At 43.5% G+C, this 18,845-nt stretch overlaps 3 protein-coding genes across 3 annotated transcripts; 1 reads left to right on the top strand and 2 right to left on the bottom strand.

Annotated features, from left to right (window-relative positions):
* Positions 1–1,087: 1,087 nt before the first annotated feature.
* Positions 1,088–6,809, bottom strand: kat2b (K(lysine) acetyltransferase 2B). The gene is made up of 18 exons (XM_068747279.1): positions 6,609–6,809; positions 5,492–5,618; positions 5,211–5,356; positions 5,023–5,109; positions 4,747–4,928; positions 4,473–4,664; positions 4,224–4,330; positions 3,969–4,094; positions 3,603–3,736; positions 3,306–3,514; positions 3,106–3,232; positions 2,909–3,019; positions 2,508–2,651; positions 2,305–2,419; positions 2,186–2,216; positions 2,008–2,071; positions 1,835–1,919; positions 1,088–1,281 (listed from the first exon to the last, which is right to left on the bottom strand). The coding sequence occupies exons 1-18, from the start codon at positions 6,807–6,809 to the stop codon at positions 1,088–1,090; spliced, it is 2,382 nt and encodes a 793-aa protein (XP_068603380.1).
* A 469-nt stretch (positions 6,810–7,278) lies between these two features.
* rab5aa (RAB5A, member RAS oncogene family, a) lies at positions 7,279–13,794 on the bottom strand. The gene is made up of 6 exons (XM_068747693.1): positions 13,652–13,794; positions 11,328–11,546; positions 10,510–10,661; positions 10,248–10,370; positions 10,006–10,099; positions 7,279–9,897 (listed from the first exon to the last, which is right to left on the bottom strand). Exons 2-6 carry the CDS (start codon positions 11,491–11,493, stop codon positions 9,782–9,784), a joined length of 651 nt encoding a protein of 216 aa, XP_068603794.1. The 5' UTR covers positions 11,494–11,546; positions 13,652–13,794; the 3' UTR covers positions 7,279–9,781.
* Positions 13,795–14,439: 645 nt separating this feature from the next.
* otud6b (OTU deubiquitinase 6B) lies at positions 14,440–17,348 on the top strand. Its single transcript, XM_068747314.1, has 8 exons — positions 14,440–14,646; positions 15,264–15,412; positions 15,587–15,691; positions 15,943–16,143; positions 16,301–16,421; positions 16,526–16,587; positions 16,685–16,791; positions 16,895–17,348. Exons 1-8 carry the CDS (start codon positions 14,565–14,567, stop codon positions 16,977–16,979), a joined length of 912 nt encoding a protein of 303 aa, XP_068603415.1. The 5' UTR covers positions 14,440–14,564; the 3' UTR covers positions 16,980–17,348.
* Positions 17,349–18,845: the final 1,497 nt, after the last annotated feature.

The following is an 18,845-nucleotide window of genomic DNA, read 5'->3' as shown; positions in this document are numbered from 1 at the left end:
TAATTCATTGATTCAGGATTTGAATCATTAAAATGAACCTTAGGCAGTTATGGTAATGTAATATGATTCTAATTATTGGAAGAGTATAAAGGTTTCCATCGGACCCGAAGGACTCCTAAAATGCTGCGATGTGAAAACCTGCAACGCCCATGAGATGGAAAAACTGCAGATGCAACGTTAACCTCTCGTTTTATTTCAGTCTAGAAAATAGGCTAACACTATCATTAAAGTCAATTGTACAAACAGCATGAAATAACTTTTCCAGGCATATTACAAAATGCATTTTTCCTTAATGTTTGTTTGAAAAGTACAAAGAACTTCTTACAAAACAGCAAAACTACATAGTATATTGCACATTCTCATTTATCTCCGAAGTATAAAGTTATCAATCTCCATCTGCAGGATGACAAATAAGAAAGAATAAATTAAGACCTTGTCTTTAGCATACTTTTTTTTGTTTTTAAATTACAGCACATAAATAAGAATAAACTCTAGATAATTCAATTAGTGCTTAGTCAACAGCGGTAATTTAAAACACAAGATGCTCTTATTCGTGTTAATACTTGGAAAAATAAAAGTGCATTTCAATAGCCAAACTGCCCTAGGCGGCTTAGTGGAAAAAGTCTTTTTTTTCTTCTTCTCTGAAACAAAATATATGTTATATACACATTTAAAATATACAGTGAGTATAAGTGCTTTTAAAACATCGCAACAAGTATGTATTCCACTTTTGGCAGGATGAACTCATCACAAACTTTGACCTCGGTAACGCCGAAAACGCCGGGAATAATCCACGTTCCTCACAGTAACACCTGTGTGTCGAGTTAATACAACGTATGATGCGGTTACTCCTCATGGCAACGCCACCTGAGGGGGGGTGGGGTCCAGTCTGTGGTCCAATCTGATTCAAGATCCGAACCACCACCATGCATGCAACAAAATCCGACACCCATTAGAGTCTTTGACACGACGATCCATTGATGTGAAGCCCCTCCAGGATCGGTAGTAGTCATAATCCCAGCATCTCACGCATGCAGCTGTCTTTTTTGCGCTATGCATGACCAAAGAGAGGAGAAGATTCTCTTTGCTACTTCTCAATGAGGCCTGCTTCTTTGATCTTAGTGTAGAAGAATTTCTCCAGTAAATTGGCACACTTGTAGTACTCGCTCTCCGGAGGGTTGTATTCACGGCAGTTGGTGAAGATGCGCTGCATGTCCGCCATGAACAGCTTGCGTGTCGTGTAGTACCTGCTCTTCAGACGCTCGCTCATCGTCTTGAGGTCTGTGAAGAAGAAAAATAACGAATCTTATACTTCACTATTTAAAAAAAAAAGTGTTAGCTCTTCTACAACCGCGCCGAGAACACGGCAATTTTAATTTGATGCCACTGATTTCAATAAAAAGAATGTGTATTTAAAAAAAAAAACCTTTTTAAAATAAAATATGTAAAAATCAGATTCACTTTAAAATCACCTTTCCATCGAAAAGACAAAGTTTAGCGATGCCAATGTGTATAGTGAGAGATATGATCCACACGAGAAAAACAATCATTTACCATACTACATGTCAAAATGTTAAACTACCGAGTATGATAAAAGTAGTGCGTGTTAAGTTTGGTAGAGATAATATCTTTAATTTCAGAGATATGGTCTGGACAAAAAGTACAGTTACGCTGATGACTGTCATCTATATGTTAAGGGGATAAAAAAAAAGTCAAAATACAAATATTGATAGAAATGGTGCATAACACACACACATACACACACTGTAGACGGACTAACGTCCTCTGCTCCCTTGTCAGATCACTGGTGTCCTGTTGTGAAAAGCATACATACCCATGGGGAAGCGAATGACCTGGTAGTATCCAGGAGCCTCTGTCTTCTTCACTGGCTCCATGAAAGGCCAGGCATTCGGGTGGCTCTAAGACATACAGATACATCTGGTAAGAAAGAAGCCTGTGTTTGTGTGTTCGATCAAGTCTGGATCTCGATGTGGGACTGATCCTCACCTTCACATGTTGAAGGATGGTCTTCAGAGTGCTGTACAGCTGATCTGGGTCCTTCAGTTCCTTCCTAAAGCTCGGTGTGTGAAACACAGCCTCAATCAAACATATGAACTGCAGCTACTACTTTAGTGTTACTGGTGGTATTCTCTACTTAGACATAACAATACTATGAGAAGATTACCCTTTGCCTATAGGCTTCCATCCAGTTTCACCTGTTGGGTATAGCGATATCAGAAACAAGAATATTGGATATGTAACAAAAAGATATACTGAAGTCTATTAAATCAACAGGTAACATACGAATGCCAGGAATGCTCTCAATGGGAATCTGCCGGACTCCTTCTTTAAAACAGGAGAGCCCGGGATAGACCTTTCTGATCTGAGCCTGCTTCCTCTCTATCAGCTTCTTTATGATCTAGGAACATTTCGCAAACATATTAAATACGAGGACGAAAACACCAAATGAAACATTTAAGCTCGCTCGATACGGGAAGGTAACGCACCTCTTTCTGCTTCTTGATAATAACAGAGAACTCTGTGTAGGGAATGCTGGGGTTGAGCTCACAGCCCATGAGCGTGGCTCCCTCGTAGTCCTTAATGTACCCCACGTATTTGGCCTTGGGAACTTTGATGTCCTTTGAAAACCCCTATGGAAGGCAGAGGTATCTGCTTTCATGCCATTGCCTTAGTGGGCCAAATGTCACGCACTATTGTTGTTGAAATTTTTATCGTTATATAGACTGACGTTCAATTCAACCCTCAAAAGAGATTTACACTGGAATCGTGTTAATTAGACGCAGCTAAAAAGGCAAATCGACTTCTGTCAACTTTCTTGTTTTTTTTATAAAGATACAAAAATGACCGCAAAGGATGCACAATCAATGTTCTTTGAACAACATGTTACCTGTTTCTTGAAGTAGCCAATGGCGTACTCGTCAGCGTACGTGAGAAAGTTGAGGATTTCGTGCTTTATGTGATACTCCTTCAGGTGGTTCATTAAATGGGTCCCGTAACCCTACAATGACAGAGAGAAGAGAAAAAAGAGAGTCAAACCTGACCGATCGAATCGGATAGGCCGAGTCGAGACCGAGCCGCTCTCACCTTAACCTGCTCGTTGGAAGTGACGGCGCAAAAAACGATTTCAGTGAAACCTTGCGACGGAAACATCCGAAAACAGATCCCACCGATCACGCGGCCGTCTTTGACCAGCGACAGTGTCTTGTGCTTCCTGTCAAAAGGGACGCATTGATCAGGAGGCGTCCTCGCCGCGCGTGTCACGACGACGCGTGGCCGACACTCACGGGTCAAAAACGAGCCGCGTGATGTACTCCTTGGGCATGCGGGGCAGCTGGTGAGAGAAGACGTTCTGGAGGCCGACAAGCCACATTAAGATCCTCTTATTGGGCTTCTGGTTGAGGGAGTTCCCGATGACGTGGAATTCGATCACGCCCCGGCGCTCTTCCAGACGAGCAGCTTCGTCGCGTGCGGAATGAGCCGACAGCAGACTGGTCTGCGCAGGAAGGAAGGCGCAAGACAACGGCGATCATTTCTCTGTACCGATCGTTAATATTTTTGAGGCGACATTTGCAACTCGTCACCTCTGGAATGGCAGCGGGGTCTGTGATGGTTGCCATGACTTCATTGATGAGGTCCACTGGGATGTCCCCCACCACCCGTGGCTTCTTGTTTTCCTCGTGGGCGAGGGGCTCTGATGGTTTTCGCTTCTCTCCAACTGAGATGCACAGACATCACCCAGTTTACAGTCAGCTCTTGTCTCCAATTCGTACCCGTTCGCAAAGGCGGAACCGACTTTCGTTCAGTATCAATATATTGATACTGAAACACTTCAGGCCATGGCTCTGAGGTGTGTTTCACTTCTGTGTCTTGTACTGCACGAAGCAGAACATTCAAACCTGGGGTTAATGGGTTGGCTGCACAGTTCTGAGTACCGACTTTTATAATACCTGGGTTTGGCTCCAGCACAGATGCTGTTTTCCTGGCGGGACTGACACTCCTGCAAGCGGATGGGTCCACTGACACAGGACTGGTGCTGTAGTACGGCAGCCTGGCCACAGGGGGCGCACTGATAACTAGAGAGTGACAAATGACACAAAGCTCTTTTATATTCTTAAATCCTGTCCAAAGTGTGTTTTTAATATCAGGGTGTGTGCGTCTGGGCTGGGGCGCTTCCTGTTAAGCCTGCGAGGGTTGCGCTTTACCTGTGTGTATCGGAATTTGCCCTCCTGACGCTCCGGCCACCAAGAATTCTTGGCTCCAGATAGGAGAGCTGTGGCTATACACCTCCTCCTCCAACATCGACAAAAGCCTGAGTCGAAGAAACCAAAGCAAGTGCAACTTTACGATAAATAAAAAGAGGGCCACGCTCCCTCAGAATCACATGCAGCCCCCCCCCCAGATCGAGACCGATCCGCTTGATTACAATGTGCAAAAAAAAACGGTTTTCTTACTTGGGAAAATGTGTGAGGATGAGAGTTCGCTTCTCGGGTGGAAGCTTGTCCTTTTCCTGTCTCGCTTGCTCCAGCAGTTGCTTCCTCATCACAGTGAACACCGAACGCAGCAGAGTCCGGCCGAAGATCTGCGTGGTCTCGTACCTGGGCAGACTGTCGCAGAACTGAGGCACGTTGCAGTAACAGAGCCACCTGCGGGGAAAGACAAACCCCCGTCTCAGGTTGGACGCCGCCGTCTGCCAACAGGCTGGCGATGGACGGCGGCGCCGCTTACCTGGTGTAGTTGGATTTGTATCCAGCCGCGTCGTCGCTGGGGACCCTCTGGCGTCTCTGAGAGGGCGTCTCCAGCTGCCAGTAGTTGATCTGGTTCAGGAACATCTTGGCCAGCTCCACAATGGTTTGACGCTCCTTCGACGGCAGGTGGCTGAATTTATACTGGACAAAATTGTTCACCCCCTATTTGGGACAGAGAGAGAGAGAGAGAGAGAGAGAGAGAGAAAATGGCAGTCACGTGCCGTGCTCGTGTTGCTGCTGAAGCACGCGGGATTACCTGCTCGATGCTCGGCTTTTCAAAAGGAGGACTCTCCTGCGCTTCTAACGCTGGTTTGCCCATCTGCAGGATGGATTTCCTCAACAGCTGCAAAATTACACAGCGGAGGGTTTGCGCTCATTCGTGCAGGAAGCGCAGTCTGCAATCGTATACGTTTTTTTAAATATTTTCGTTGTATTGTCGCTTACTTTGAAGAGAGAGAAGTACACCTGCTTGGTGTCAGCGTCCTCTTCTTTGTGCACGCACGTGTAGAGATATTCCACATCCAGGACAATACCCAGAAGTCTGTTCATTTCGTCCTCGGAAACATTTTCTAGATGGGTCACGTGATCACCTGAATGGAAAGAATGAACCTTAAGATGAGTGTACCATGGAAAACACCTGCACTGTCCTCATTACTGTGTGTCCCCACACACGCAGTATGATCTGTACATCGGCTCCATCTCCATTCCCAGACTTGCTGACCTACCCAGCGTGTGAGAGCAGCTCCTGCAGGGATCCTGCAGATTAACTGTGCCGGACTGCTGGTCGGTTCGTGGAGGTGTGGGCGGGGGGTTCTGACTCTTCCAGCCGTTACACTTACAGGCTCCCTCAGCCTAGGACAAACATAAATGACCACAAACAGGAAAAAATAAAGTCATTTCCCCCCCTTTTTTTTTATTTTTTTTTTTTGAGTGAGAACACTAAGAAAAAAACTGGTTGCAGCTCACATTTGGTCGACTAGCAGTTGTGTCTCTACCTTCTGATCACGCCCATGCAAAGAGTAATCTGACACCAAAACACAAATGTTGTGACGTTCTGTAAAGAGTTCTATTTTGTGTGACATCACAACTAAACGATCATGTAACGAAACTGTAACATTCTCTACCTAACATCTTGAAAACATAAAACAAATCTGATTTTTTACGTTTTGGCTAGCTCCCGTTCATTTTGGACTCCCTCGCGAGCGCCCCCTACCTAACGCGGAAGTGCTGAGCGTGAACTATCTCTACTACGCTACTCGAACATCTCTGTTGGACCGTCTCTCTCTACGTCACCGTCAGCTGAAGCCGCCGCAACTGAGCATGCGCTGCGAAATAACAACAAACTCCGCCCCCCCAGCAGCTGTCACTCTGTCAAAACAAAGACGCGGCACATAATTAACATTGAATATATGTTTACGCCGCGCGCGGGCGGGACGCTGTAACATTCCCTCGTCGTAAGCGCACCGTGCACGGCACGCGCACACACCGTGGTGGCGCACGCAGCCATCTACTCCCAGGTGCCAGACCCAAGCCAATGTTTACGTTGCCCCCCCCCCCCCCCATCTAAACACCCACATTCAACAAACAGCTTGAAGCTGGAAAGCCGCGCCAATTTCTGTTATAACATCAATCATATTGTGGAATTTCCTTTTCAAATATTGGTTCGTTCATGCAAAATGTAAAAAAAAAAAAAAAAAAAAAAGAAAACGAAGTACGGCAATGGCTTCCTTTGCTGCGCTTGCATTTTTTGTAAACTACTGCAGTCCAGGAAATGAAGAACACAAATCTCACAAACGGCTGCCTTTAACAAAGTCAGCCATTTGCAAACACTGCATCTCTTACTTTGCACGATGAATACACTCCGAGCTTTTCCAGCTTCTTCGGCCGAGGCGAGGAGCGGAGTTGCGCCTTCTTCACGGCGATCCGTGCGGATCCTCCAGCGGCGCCGGAGCCCTCCGTCCCTCCGGCTCCAGGAGCAGCCGGAACCAGGCCCGCAGCCCCGATGGCCGGCGAACCTTGTTGAATCCCAGCGCCGTCGGCCATGATTCACACCGAACCCCCCCGACGGGGACCCCCCGGCCCGTAAAATAATTTCTCTGCCGTCCGCTCTATTCTACAAGCGGCGGATCAGACATGGCGCTCATCCTTATTTTCAATTTCTCACTGTAGGCCGATTTTCCTCCGCTAGGGGACTCAATCGGGAGAGGCCGATTCCAGCACAATTCAGAGGTCACAAACTGCAAACAAAAAAATGTCAAGGTCATATCGAATGGCTTTAATTATTCGGGGATTACATGGATCAATACTGATAACCAATCAAGTTTAGCTTTATAATAGTGTAACACGAAAACAATAAATAACTCTGTTAAAACAATGAAATAAATTACATCTAATCAAGGTCAGAGATGATTGATGGAATATATTTTTAAACCATAATTTATGACCCCGAAGTGACCTTAAGGAAACGGGAATTAAGTCCACGCAACACACAGACACAGCCGAATTACAATAATAAATTGTCAAATTTATTTCAGTATTTATTTGGTCATTACATAACAGTACAGTTAAATGCTCGCATTTAAATGTTTTCGGCAAAAATTACGTGTTCGGGGCAAAACAAACAAACATACAATTTACATCTTTGTTGTGTTAATTAATTTATTCATGAATCAGCATCGTGCCAGCAGATCATTGGTACGCGGATCCAACAATATCAAGGTTATTGAGATGTTATGGAGGGACAGACTGTTGGTTACTCGAATAGTTTGATTTTATTTATTTTGATCTGCCGGACTCCTATGGACATTCGACCACCCGTTGTCGCTGGTCTACTAACTGGGAGATCTGGAGGCGCTGTAATCTGACACCACCAAAAAAAAAAAGAAGTTAGTGAAATGCAGTAAATGTTAAAAATAGAAACCAAAATGTTTGGATATTGTTTGTTTTTTCTTTCAAGAAAAGGGTACAAGACGGATGATTAAATAACTGTTTAGTTAATAACACTACATACATTTATAAAAACCACAGATGATTCAAATTTAACCATTTGTGCGAAACAAGGAACAGCAAAAACAACAAAAAAACAACACACAGATCGTAGCTGTTTTCTTCCTCTAACTATACAGTTCTTTCTGTGATTATCTAGACACTTCCCTAGCAAGCGTCCTGCCACCAATAAAAGGAGAAAAAAAAGACACTGCAACACCCTATTTACAGTATATTATTTATATATTTATATTATATATATTTATATCACACCGGCTGTAATTATGACAGGATATATTCATGAGCATCATTAGTGCAAGGCATGAGTAAGACAGACAGTGAAAATAGTTCATGTACTGTGTGTGTGTGTGTGTGTGTGTAACAATGTATAGTGGTGTGATGGGCAAGAGAAACAAAGCGTGAGGTGAGGGAGAGCTGTAACAGGCTCTGTGTGTGCGTGTGTGTGCGTGTGCTCTTATGTAGAATAACGTTTAGGTCTGACGGGACAAATCAAGTAAGGTGTGTGTTGATGTGATTGTGTGTTCAGACACAAGCACGTGTGCGTCTGTGGATGAAATGTGTCATCAGCCAGCCAGCCCAGGCCCAGTTTAGATGTGAAGAAAGCTGTGGGTTCCGTCGCGTTGTCTTCGCCGACACATCGTACGGTGCTTCTAGGGAGAGTTAAAGGAGCCTCGAGGTGGATAAAGAGGATGTATGCTCGCTACTATTTTGTCTTAAGCGGGGGGGGGTCGGACGTAGACAAAGAGAACATTTATATGGAGTTTTGGTTTATGAATAATTTAAGTGTGCGATCAAAGTGTCGCTGCGATGAGAACGAACTGTGGAGCTTCGGGTGTTTTCCACAACAGGGGTTTACCAGTTATCTATTTTTAGGCCATGTACGTGCATTCATTTGTGTGTGTTTTTCTTTTTTTACAATTGGAGAAAATAAGTAATTATCAAAAGATGAGGAACAAAACAAAGTAAAGACTCAGATAAAAATGGAAATGACCAAGTCCAAGTGCAGAAAAGATGACGAAGCAAGGCAGGGTGCAGAAACATCTCATATCCGTTACTCTGAATCTATCAATAATCAATGAATGAGGGGGAAAAGCTGAATGATAGAAAAGAGGAGAGAATGTTAGGGCTTTAAAATGATCGAGGCAGAACTTTGACGGAGAAAAAAAGAGGCAGAGATCAATGCAATGACATTAGGTGCGTTTACATGGACAAAATTTCTTTATTCCGATCAGAGTTCGGAGTAAAATTGCGATCCGATGCGCCGTGTTCATGGACCCTAAAAATCCGATCCGATTAGGATCTGCGTGTTCATGCATCACACTTTTGATCGGAACAGAATATTCTGACATGCGCAGTTTGACCAAAAGCACCGGAAATGGTAGAAGAAGAAGCGTAGCGTAGCAACTTCCGCTGTAAACAAATCATCGCTCCGCGCTTTTCTGCCTGAAACGTCAGCGTTATTTCGCTCGTTTTCCCCGTTTGCGCTTTTAGTTTCCTCCTTTAATGTCTCCGGCAACATGTTTGTCTCAGATATTGACCAGTTCTGTCTTCCGCCCGCCGTGCTTTTCGCTCGCTCTGCTTCAACTAGCTTCCGGCAATAGCAGTCGCACGTTTAGCTGACGTCACAGCCATGCGCAGTAAGGACGACTTGTACCGATACATCGGAATAAGTGTTTTCATGCGCCCTGACCGGGTTACAAATCCGTATAAACCACCCCTCTCGATCGGGATAGAATTGTGACCGGATCAGGCTGGATTGGGTTAGACTATTCCGGTTAAGGTGTGTCCATGAAGCATTTTTATTCCGATCAGGATTTTAACCGGGTTAAATGTGTCCATGTAAACGCACCTATTGACTTCATTACTGAAAAAAAAAAAGGGGTGGGACATCTTGTTTTGTGAATGGATAGAAGAGTACAACACGTTGCATTAGTAACTGCAGTGGCATTCAGGGCATCGGCCTCATTAGTTACTGCTACACAGGTTGGACGGGGGAGGAGTTCTTCATGTTAGTTACTGCAGCAGGAGGCCTTGGCTGGCTGGGCCGTTTCCGTCAGGTCCACGCCCCGGCTCCGCCCACTACTGGCTCCTGCAGCCTGAGGCTCGTTCTTCGGCAATCTCTTCGCTAAAAAGGAACATCGGAAAAAAGAAAAACTAAATTTCCCAAACAGAAACGGAAATTTGTCATTTTGCAGAATATCGAAGTTCAAGTGAAACACGAGGAATCACCCACCGATGGCCATAAATATCTCATTCACATTCATAGACGTCTTGGCTGACGTCTCCATGAAGAGCAAGCTGTTGTCATCGGCGTAGGACTGGGCATCCTGTCGCCAACAATACATGTTCAGCGTGTGCTCACATTCTCACATTCACAAACAAGACAATTACATTCTGTAAATCAAAACCACTTGGAGTATTCCTAAGTAATGAAAAATCATGAAATCTACTGCAAACACGTTTAGTTGGTCTGACCTGGAAATCAACTGCTCTCTTGCTGGCTAGGTCAGCCTTATTGCCCGACAGAGCGATCACTATATTAGGGCTAGCTTGTCTTTGCAGCTCTTTCACCCAGTTCTTTGCCCGCGCGAAAGACTCCTGCAAACAGAAGGAAATAATCCGTCACATTAACGGTATCATCAAAAGACATGCCCTTTAAGAATGGTGGCGTTTTTGAAGCAAATTCAAATGAAAAGAAAATTGGTTTAAGCATTTAAACGGGGGTAAATGAACGTGCCTCATTTGTGATGTCGTAGACAACAATGGCAGCCTGTGCACCTCTGTAATACATGGGTGCCAGACTGTGGTAACGCTCCTGACCTGCAGTGTCCCAGATTTCAAACTTCACCGTTGTGTCATCTAGACAAACTGTCTGGGTGAGGAAGGCCGCTGCAAGGCAAAGATAAGGTTGGGGCGAGTCAGCTTTGGATGATTATTATCAGCACCAAAACAACACTTTTACAATACCATGGATACAAAGTAAGTGATAATCAATAACCAGTACGGGACGGCCGTGATCGCCGGGCTCTGAGAGACAGAGACAGACGGGCTCAGGAAAACAGCCGTCTTCTGTGAGCAGATTTAATGCTGCATCCACAAATTCAAGTTGAAACGCTTCCTTTGCTTAGTCAGCAAGACGATGCCAAAACACATACCTCCATGGTAAAAGAATCCAGGTGCTAAACTGGTCTGTCATCAGTCCCTATTTATAACCCGTGCCTCATTATATAATGTTAATATACAACAAAGGAGACCCTGAACTCTAGAGCAGCTGAAATTCAATATCCGGCGAGAGTTGGACAATGTGTCTGCGAGGACAATAGATTCCATTGCTAAAATCACAGCGATCGTTCTCCTCAGACTCCAATTTCAAACAGCGGAGCAGAGACACAGAGGCAAACATGAACAATGTGTTGTAGGCCAAATATCCAAATGAGGATATTATTTGTAACTTAGAGAAAGACAGCAACATTTAGAAAATTCAGACACAAATATTAACCTTTGACCCACATGAGAAAGGCCAGTCTGTTAAAAAACAAAACAAAGAACACTCACCTCCTATTGTGCTCTCCTGGAATTCATGGAACTGACCCTTTACAAAGCGGAGCACTAAGCTGGACTTCCCAACGGCTGACTCCCCCAACAGCACCAATTTAAACTGACAGATTTTAGTCCCTGCATTGGGTCCATTGGGTCTCGTAGCACCTCCCCGACTGGCCATGACCTAATCAGATCCCCCGGTGTCCTGTGTACCAAACCTCACAATCAGGACTTCTGCAGCAAGAAGCATGAGAAAAAAGTAGATTTAATGAGCATCAACTTACAAAACACAAACTAACCTTTTCCCAGGACTAATAAGTTAAATAAATAGAATCTCAAACGTGTTAACAGCTGCCGTTTGTTTTTGAGATTTTAACAGGAACCTTAAATAAAACTTTTTGTTTTTGTTGATATGAGGACCAATAAATAAAGCTAATAATGAAAATCAAAAATATTAAGACTTGTTTTTCTTTGAAATTGATGAAGAAAAAAAAGCAAGGTTAACATGGATCCAGTCTAAACGTGGATGTTGTCATTCATCTTTAGCAATGCAATCTTTAATCACCATAACCTTCATAACGATACAAAAATAAAAGTCTTTCCAGCGACTTTAAACAACTAAAAAAAACGGTCTCATTATAATGTTCTGTATGGAAAGCACTTCAAACAAGCAAACCCCACAGATAAACAAAACCATCTCATCATTGACACAGCGCGTGGAAAAACAAGGCCTTTATGAATGACAGCATGAAAGGGGCAGAAACAGCCCACCACAACCACATACTGTAACAGCAAGCAAAAGAAGCTTTGTCAAGAGCCACAACAGTCTGGAGTCTCCACCGACTCGCGTTACACAAAAATGTTTCCGCTGCGAGAACGCCGCATGGTTAACATGCCATACGGTCATGCATTTCTCAAAGCAATTTATTGAGGAATGAAATGCTGACTAATTCATGGCAAACAAATGACTACTGTCGGGATGTAATTGTATTCTACATTACAGTTTGACCCTTCTCTCTGACCACAAAAGTACTACTATGACTGTGAATCCCACATTCTCTCCTACCTAGAATACAGATATTAAGCCTACTAACAAAAACATTGTGACATACACACATATATATTAGATAAGGGTAAGATAAGGTGATCCTTTATCGACCCACAGAGAGGAAACGAGACTGAATCACCCGTGGTGTCAGTTTGTCAAACGTTCACATGCTGGCTTCGAGACTGTGGAAACTATACCTGTCATCATTACATCATGAACAATTATAAAATAAAAATCGGTAGGTTATAATAGACAGCATCATTTTCTGTTGGGATGAATACGAGTGAAATAGGGCAACTAAAGCACACGTCCATAGTCTAATCCTTTAACTTTTTTTTTTTTTTTTTACAGTACCAAAGGCCCTGACGAAATAATAAAAAATAGAGGATTTAGCTAATAAAAAGTATTCAAACGTGTGTAAAATAATTTTCATCAAAGAGAGAAAGAGAAAAGATATCCACGGTTTTTTTCCAGAAGTAATGTGCTTTGGTAAACAAGGCCTTTACAGCGATGACATGCCAAGTCAGGCTTGTATATGTATATAAATAATAGGTACATAGAGACCAAAGGCAAGCATAAGTACGACAAAGAGCACCAAAACATTCACTCTCTACAGCGAGCATTGTGTCCTACGACACGTGACCGTCGTTAGCTGACTGTAAACATATTTGCTCACGTTATCCTGCCGTAGTGTTTAATCTGTTTTATATTGAGTGTGACGCCATTTTCCAATTTGTTTTTGTTGTCCACCTTAGTTAGCTTTGCTCTGTGTTAGCCAACTTTAGCTGTCTGAGACTGGCCAGTAAGGCTAACCGCCTAGCCAGCGACCACTTAAAATAAATAAACAAACTAGGCTAAATTACGTGGGGGGAAAAATAACACGAAGGGCCAATATGGTCGCATTGGCACTGCGACTGTCAGATAACGCCATTAAATCAAAAATATTGCGCAGGCTGGTGACTTTAATGGGAGTAGCCAAACCCGAGATTCACCAACATTAATATTAGCCTGCTAGCACGGGTTCCACATTTTAGCTATACGCCATCACAAAATCAACCACTAGCCTGACATTCGGCGTTGTGTGTCTGACGCTTGAAACGCCACCATATTAACACAGAAAAGGAACAACTTGAAGGCGATAAGACGCGACAACGGCCCGTATTTCTGCTATCAAACATTAGCGACATTAGCTTGGGTCTAGCTAGCGAGAGCACTAGCTAACATTAACGTTAGCATTAGCCGGCCAGCCAGCTGGAAACTATAAGTTGAAGATTCGTGACAAGTACTTTACCCGAGAGCCAGACGATGGTCGAATTGTAAATACCACCGCTGTAGTAAATGTACACGGAAACCGGGACACTGCGGCGGGGCGGTGTTGGGGAACCAAGAAAATAATTTCAACAATCCCGTCACGTCTCCTCCTTTCTTTCTTCTCGCAACTTCCCCTTAGAACCAAAACACAAACAAGCTCTTCCGCCCCCCATGCCACGTCACACGCCGCGCCTGCCCTTCAGAAAACGGGTTTCTCAGACGATTATCTCCCTACTCAACAGACTAAACGCAACAATAATCATCGGCCAATTATTATAATTAATGTGTAATTTTTTTTGTTATGTATTCTCACGATACACTCTTAAATAGCAACATAAAATATGTATTAATATAGCATAAAATCAATGTATTTATACTAATGAAACCAAACCGAATCAGATGAGAGATTACAGAAGAGCCACGTGATAATAATTTGATAATATGATGTCCAGTGCTACACATTCATTAATACGCATTCATTTATTAGCATGAGTAATTATAATGAAAATGCAATCTAGAAGATGCATTCATGAGTGAAAAAATACAACTATATTCTGAAAATGAAAAAGCATTGCAACGTACAAATATAGTTTTATTTACCGGTATATGCGAAAGCCTACTTGTAAATGAACCTGGTTCTGATACAGAACAACAAGTACCGGTATAATAACAAACAATAGGTGGCAGTATAGCGAAGTTGATCAGAGTTTAGCTCGGCGAAGAAGAACGAAAACCTGCAGTCTTCAGTCGTCACTTCCGGTTAACGCTATATCAGCAGATATTGTCTATAGTAGACGATATCTGTTAAACTTTACATATTATATGAATAACAGAACAGTGTATTGGTAGCCATTTCATATGCAATAGCATACAGCATTCTGTAACATCCAGTAATGCAGGAGGAGGAGGTGGAAGCGGAGACACCGGAGGAGCAGCTTGCTAAGCAGCACCGCAAGGAAAAGAAAGATTTGCAAGGTAGCTAACAATAACCATTTTCACTTGTTTGTTCCTAAATGTTACCTCTTTAAAATCAGTTCGTTTGCATCTCATTGTCTGTATTTATTTTTAGCATAGATAAATAAAGCATTAGGAAACACCCACGAATACAAAAACTCAAAAGTAAAGAAAAAACATCATGCAACTTTGTTAGCATTTATTGCAAGAGGACATTTTGAAAAGGTTCTGATTTTCAACAACTGATCTACAAGAACAAGTAGTACGCCTGTTCTCTCCCCACTTGTCCATGGCTTTGTCTGAATCACATACACATAACCAGATGAGGTATAGTATGAGAGAGAATTTCTTTTCGCAGAAGAGGACTTTTGTTCATATTGTAACATATATGGCAGAAAAAACTATCACTTTTCAGTCAGACATGATTGATTACAAAAAAGGCTGTGAAATCTGTGATGTCTAAATAACCCACATTTTATTAAATGAACAAAAGCAATTTGTGGTTTAAAGAAAGCTGGTTATTCTAATTGAATGTAACAAATAAACAATGTGCATTAATGACATCTGTGGGTGTAGTCATCATATTGGCTAGCTTGACTTTTTCTTAGTTGTTTCATCCTACTTCTGTGCTTCATCAGCTCAAATCCAGAAAATGAAAAACGCAGTCCCCAAAAATGACAAGAAAAAGAAGAAACAGTTATCAGAGGAGATCGCTAAGCTAGAGGTGGACATCAGCAAGAAACACGAGGAGGAATTCAGGCAGCTCAAAGCTACCGCTGGCACAGAGGTAAATGCCTGCGCTCAGTCTCGTGTCAAATTGATTGCACGGCCGACATTTTTAATGAAACTATCCAAACTAGGCAAATGCAATGGAGTATGCCATTCATAATTTCATAAAATCTCTTTTGTTGGATAAACATCAATTTATGTCACAACCAAAACTCTTGCTGAATCTCATAAGGAGGAGGAGGAGGAGGTATTAAATGGAGTGGAGACTTTGGTGATGGAGGACGGGGAGCAAGAGGAGGTCAAACAGCCACGGGTAACCAAGGCCCAGAGGAGAAGGGTGAGATACAAGTTACAGCCCAAACAGGGGCTGGGAAGAATGACATCAATTTCATATCTTCATTTGTTAAATTTCACATGCACATATCAATGTGGATAAGAACCTTCTGTTGTTGTTGTTGAGTTATTGCTTCACATTTCATCAATATTTGGTCATTTATTCAACACGTGTGTTCTTATTCCTGTCTAGTCAAATTCAGTTATGCTTCGACGTGCTAGTTAACCCTGTTTTATTGCAACGATTCTCTTCAGGACAAGAAGGCTGCCCAGGAGAAGGAGAGGGAGTGCAGGATAGCCGAGGCGGCGGTGCAAAACCTGCAGGGTGTGAGGCACCAGGAGGGTTTGGTTCTAGCTCAGAAACTGGCTCAGCTGCGGCTTCGGATCAAGGAGATCTCCTCCGATGGCCACTGTATGTACCGAGCCATTGAAGATCAGCTGGCGCGGCGATCAAAGGTAGAGCTACATGCTGTTCGGGGAGAATTAATAGCTCTCAAGAGTAGCACTCCGTGGAGAACATGCTGGAGTTGAGGCTGATCTGCTACCAGATTTTATGTTCTACCCGAGGTTCGTCCACACATTACAGAATCTGCTGCCCTCTGTTCTATTCCAGCCTGCTTTAACAATGAGTGTGAAAGAGCTGCGATCCCACACTGCTGAACACATGAGGAGCCACGCAGATGACTTCCTGCCTTTCTTAACCAACCCCAACACCGGAGACACGTACGCATCAGGTAACCCTTAAAAGGTCTGACGCGGCCCGTGACGGGCCCGGACAAATAACCGGCTCGAAGGCCGCGAGCAGGAGTTTACGCAAGGTGTTCATGTGTGTTTTCAGAAGAGTTTGAGAAATACTGCAGAGACGTGGAGCACACGGCCGCTTGGGGAGGGCAACTAGAAGTGAGTACTTATCCCCATCTGCCGATGACTCCGGTTAAAGCTTCGTCAGAGGATATGCGGCGCCTGGTAACCGTATTCTATTTGGTTTCCCCAACAGCTGCGAGCTTTGACCCACGTTCTTCACCTGCCGATAGAAGTGATCCAGGCTGACGCGTCGACCATAAAAATCGGGGAGGAATTTGACAATGAACCCGTCACTCTTGTGTATGTTGTTTCTACGCGGATATATTTGTTAAACGTACAAGATGTATTAGATGGTGGCCGACGGGTCGGCCGGCACGTGAATAGATCTCGTCTCTGTTTTCAGATATATGCATCACGCCTATGGACTAGGAGAGCACTACAATTCTGTGGAGAAGCTGAAGGACCCGTCCAAAACGGAGGACAGCTGAGACACGACTCACTCTCATCACGACAAATCAGCGCTTGATATTGAGTGTTCAAGCTGCTCGGAGCAAGGGCCCCAATTACAAATGTGTTTGGAGGGAGACCCCCACGTCGTGAAACTTGTCTGTGTCGAGGTCAAAATATGTCAGTGGGGCGAGTGAGATGCAACATATTTAATCACTTGAGAACAACGCTGTGGTATTTTACACCAGTCTCTCTCAGTGAACCACAAAGAAGCGGATGTAAGAGCTGCTGCTGCTGCGTGTCGACGCCCCCGAGGGGCTGCCGGCCTCTTTAAGTGTTCTTCAGCTGAACTGAATCGTTTGAAACTGAAAGTTCTATCAATGCTGCATAAAATCTTGCAACACCAATAAGGATTGTGGCAAATTTTTATTTGTATGTTTGATTAGCAAATTATTCATTTTAAATTAATTCTGTTCTCAGCTAGAAAATGTAGAAGTGTGTTTTATTTATTTAATTTTAGGTGGGCAATATTATTGATGTTTCTCATGCAGAATTTTAATGATGGTCCAGGGCGGAAGGAAAATAGAATACTGAAGTAAAGTAAAGGTGTATTCAACGGTCGCCCCTAGATGTCGCTAGTCCCCAATGCTGATTCCTACTGATCGACGTCTGGTCGCCATGGAGACTTGGGACGCTTTACAAATGGCTGTCAGTGTTTAGAGTGCCGTACGGCAACGGCACGTCTTTAAATTTCCCTTTAAAGAAAATGAAAGAGGTTCCCAAGTGTATCTCCAGATTGCCGAAGCTCTCGTTCCTCCTGTTGAAGAACAGCTCCTCGCTCTTAAACATGTGAGACTTGTCTGTTTGCTTCAAGTTCGTCTGTTTGCCGGAAGAAATCCAATAAAAAACCCTTTAACCGTATTACGCGGCAGGTTTGTGATTAAATATTTTTCCCCTCTCAATTCCTGCGAGATAACTGAGCTGAATTTGGGAAATAACACCTTGAAGGAGGTTCCCGCTGTTCTGGGCCATCTGGAGTCCTTGAAGAGGCTCTGTCTCTTCAGCAACCAAATTACAGCGGTGCCACCTGAAGCGATGGGTGGCTTCCCACCCTTCCGTTTGATTAGCGTCTTGGATGATTTGTAATAAAAAAAAAAAAAAAAAGAATTCAAAAGATTAACCTCAATTATTGTAATTTATGTCTTGTACTGAATCTGAACCACAACCAGATTCAAAGACTTCCTCCACAGGTTAAAAGGTGCGCCGCTATCGGCTTTGGAGAGGACTAGTGATGTAAAATGTGCATATTCAAGGTTAAATCACTTTGATTGATAACTGATTAACTTGAATACATACTTCAGCTTGAAGACGATTCAACATCTCAGCCTGCTGAACAACAATCTGGAGGACATCCCAGACGAACTGGGTCACCTCACCAGACTGCGTGAGATTAACCTGACTTCCAACAATTTGTCTCGTCTGCCGTACCAGTGTAAAGAACTATCCAAGCTGCACGTAGCCAGAAACAAGCTGCGCGACCTACCAGAGGTATCAGCCAACAAGAAGCTCTTACTGAAGTCTGTGGAGGAGTGGACGAAAGGCCAAGGGCGATAATCAGAAGCCTTCTCTCTCTGCCAGGGCATTGGGGCGCTGGTGAAACTCCAAATTCTAGTACACCACAGCAGCAGCACCGTAATTAAGTCCTATAAAGCATGTAAATACAGGGTTAGGGTTAGGGTTATATTGATCCTTCAAACTGCCATTTCACGCAGTGACCACTAGGTGGCATCCAGTGACCACTGGAAACTTGTGGATCCCTTTTTATCGACCTATATAAAACTCCAATTGCTCACTTGTAGACTATGTTTATTTTGTGTACCAAAAGTCTCATAGTAATAGAACAAACA

This window comes from Brachionichthys hirsutus, chromosome 13 (assembly GCF_040956055.1).
Source record: "Brachionichthys hirsutus isolate HB-005 chromosome 13, CSIRO-AGI_Bhir_v1, whole genome shotgun sequence".
Taxonomy (NCBI): Eukaryota; Metazoa; Chordata; class Actinopteri; order Lophiiformes; family Brachionichthyidae; genus Brachionichthys; species Brachionichthys hirsutus.
Note: the sequence above shows the minus strand (reverse complement) of the source record. Positions and strands in the feature narration are given on the sequence as shown.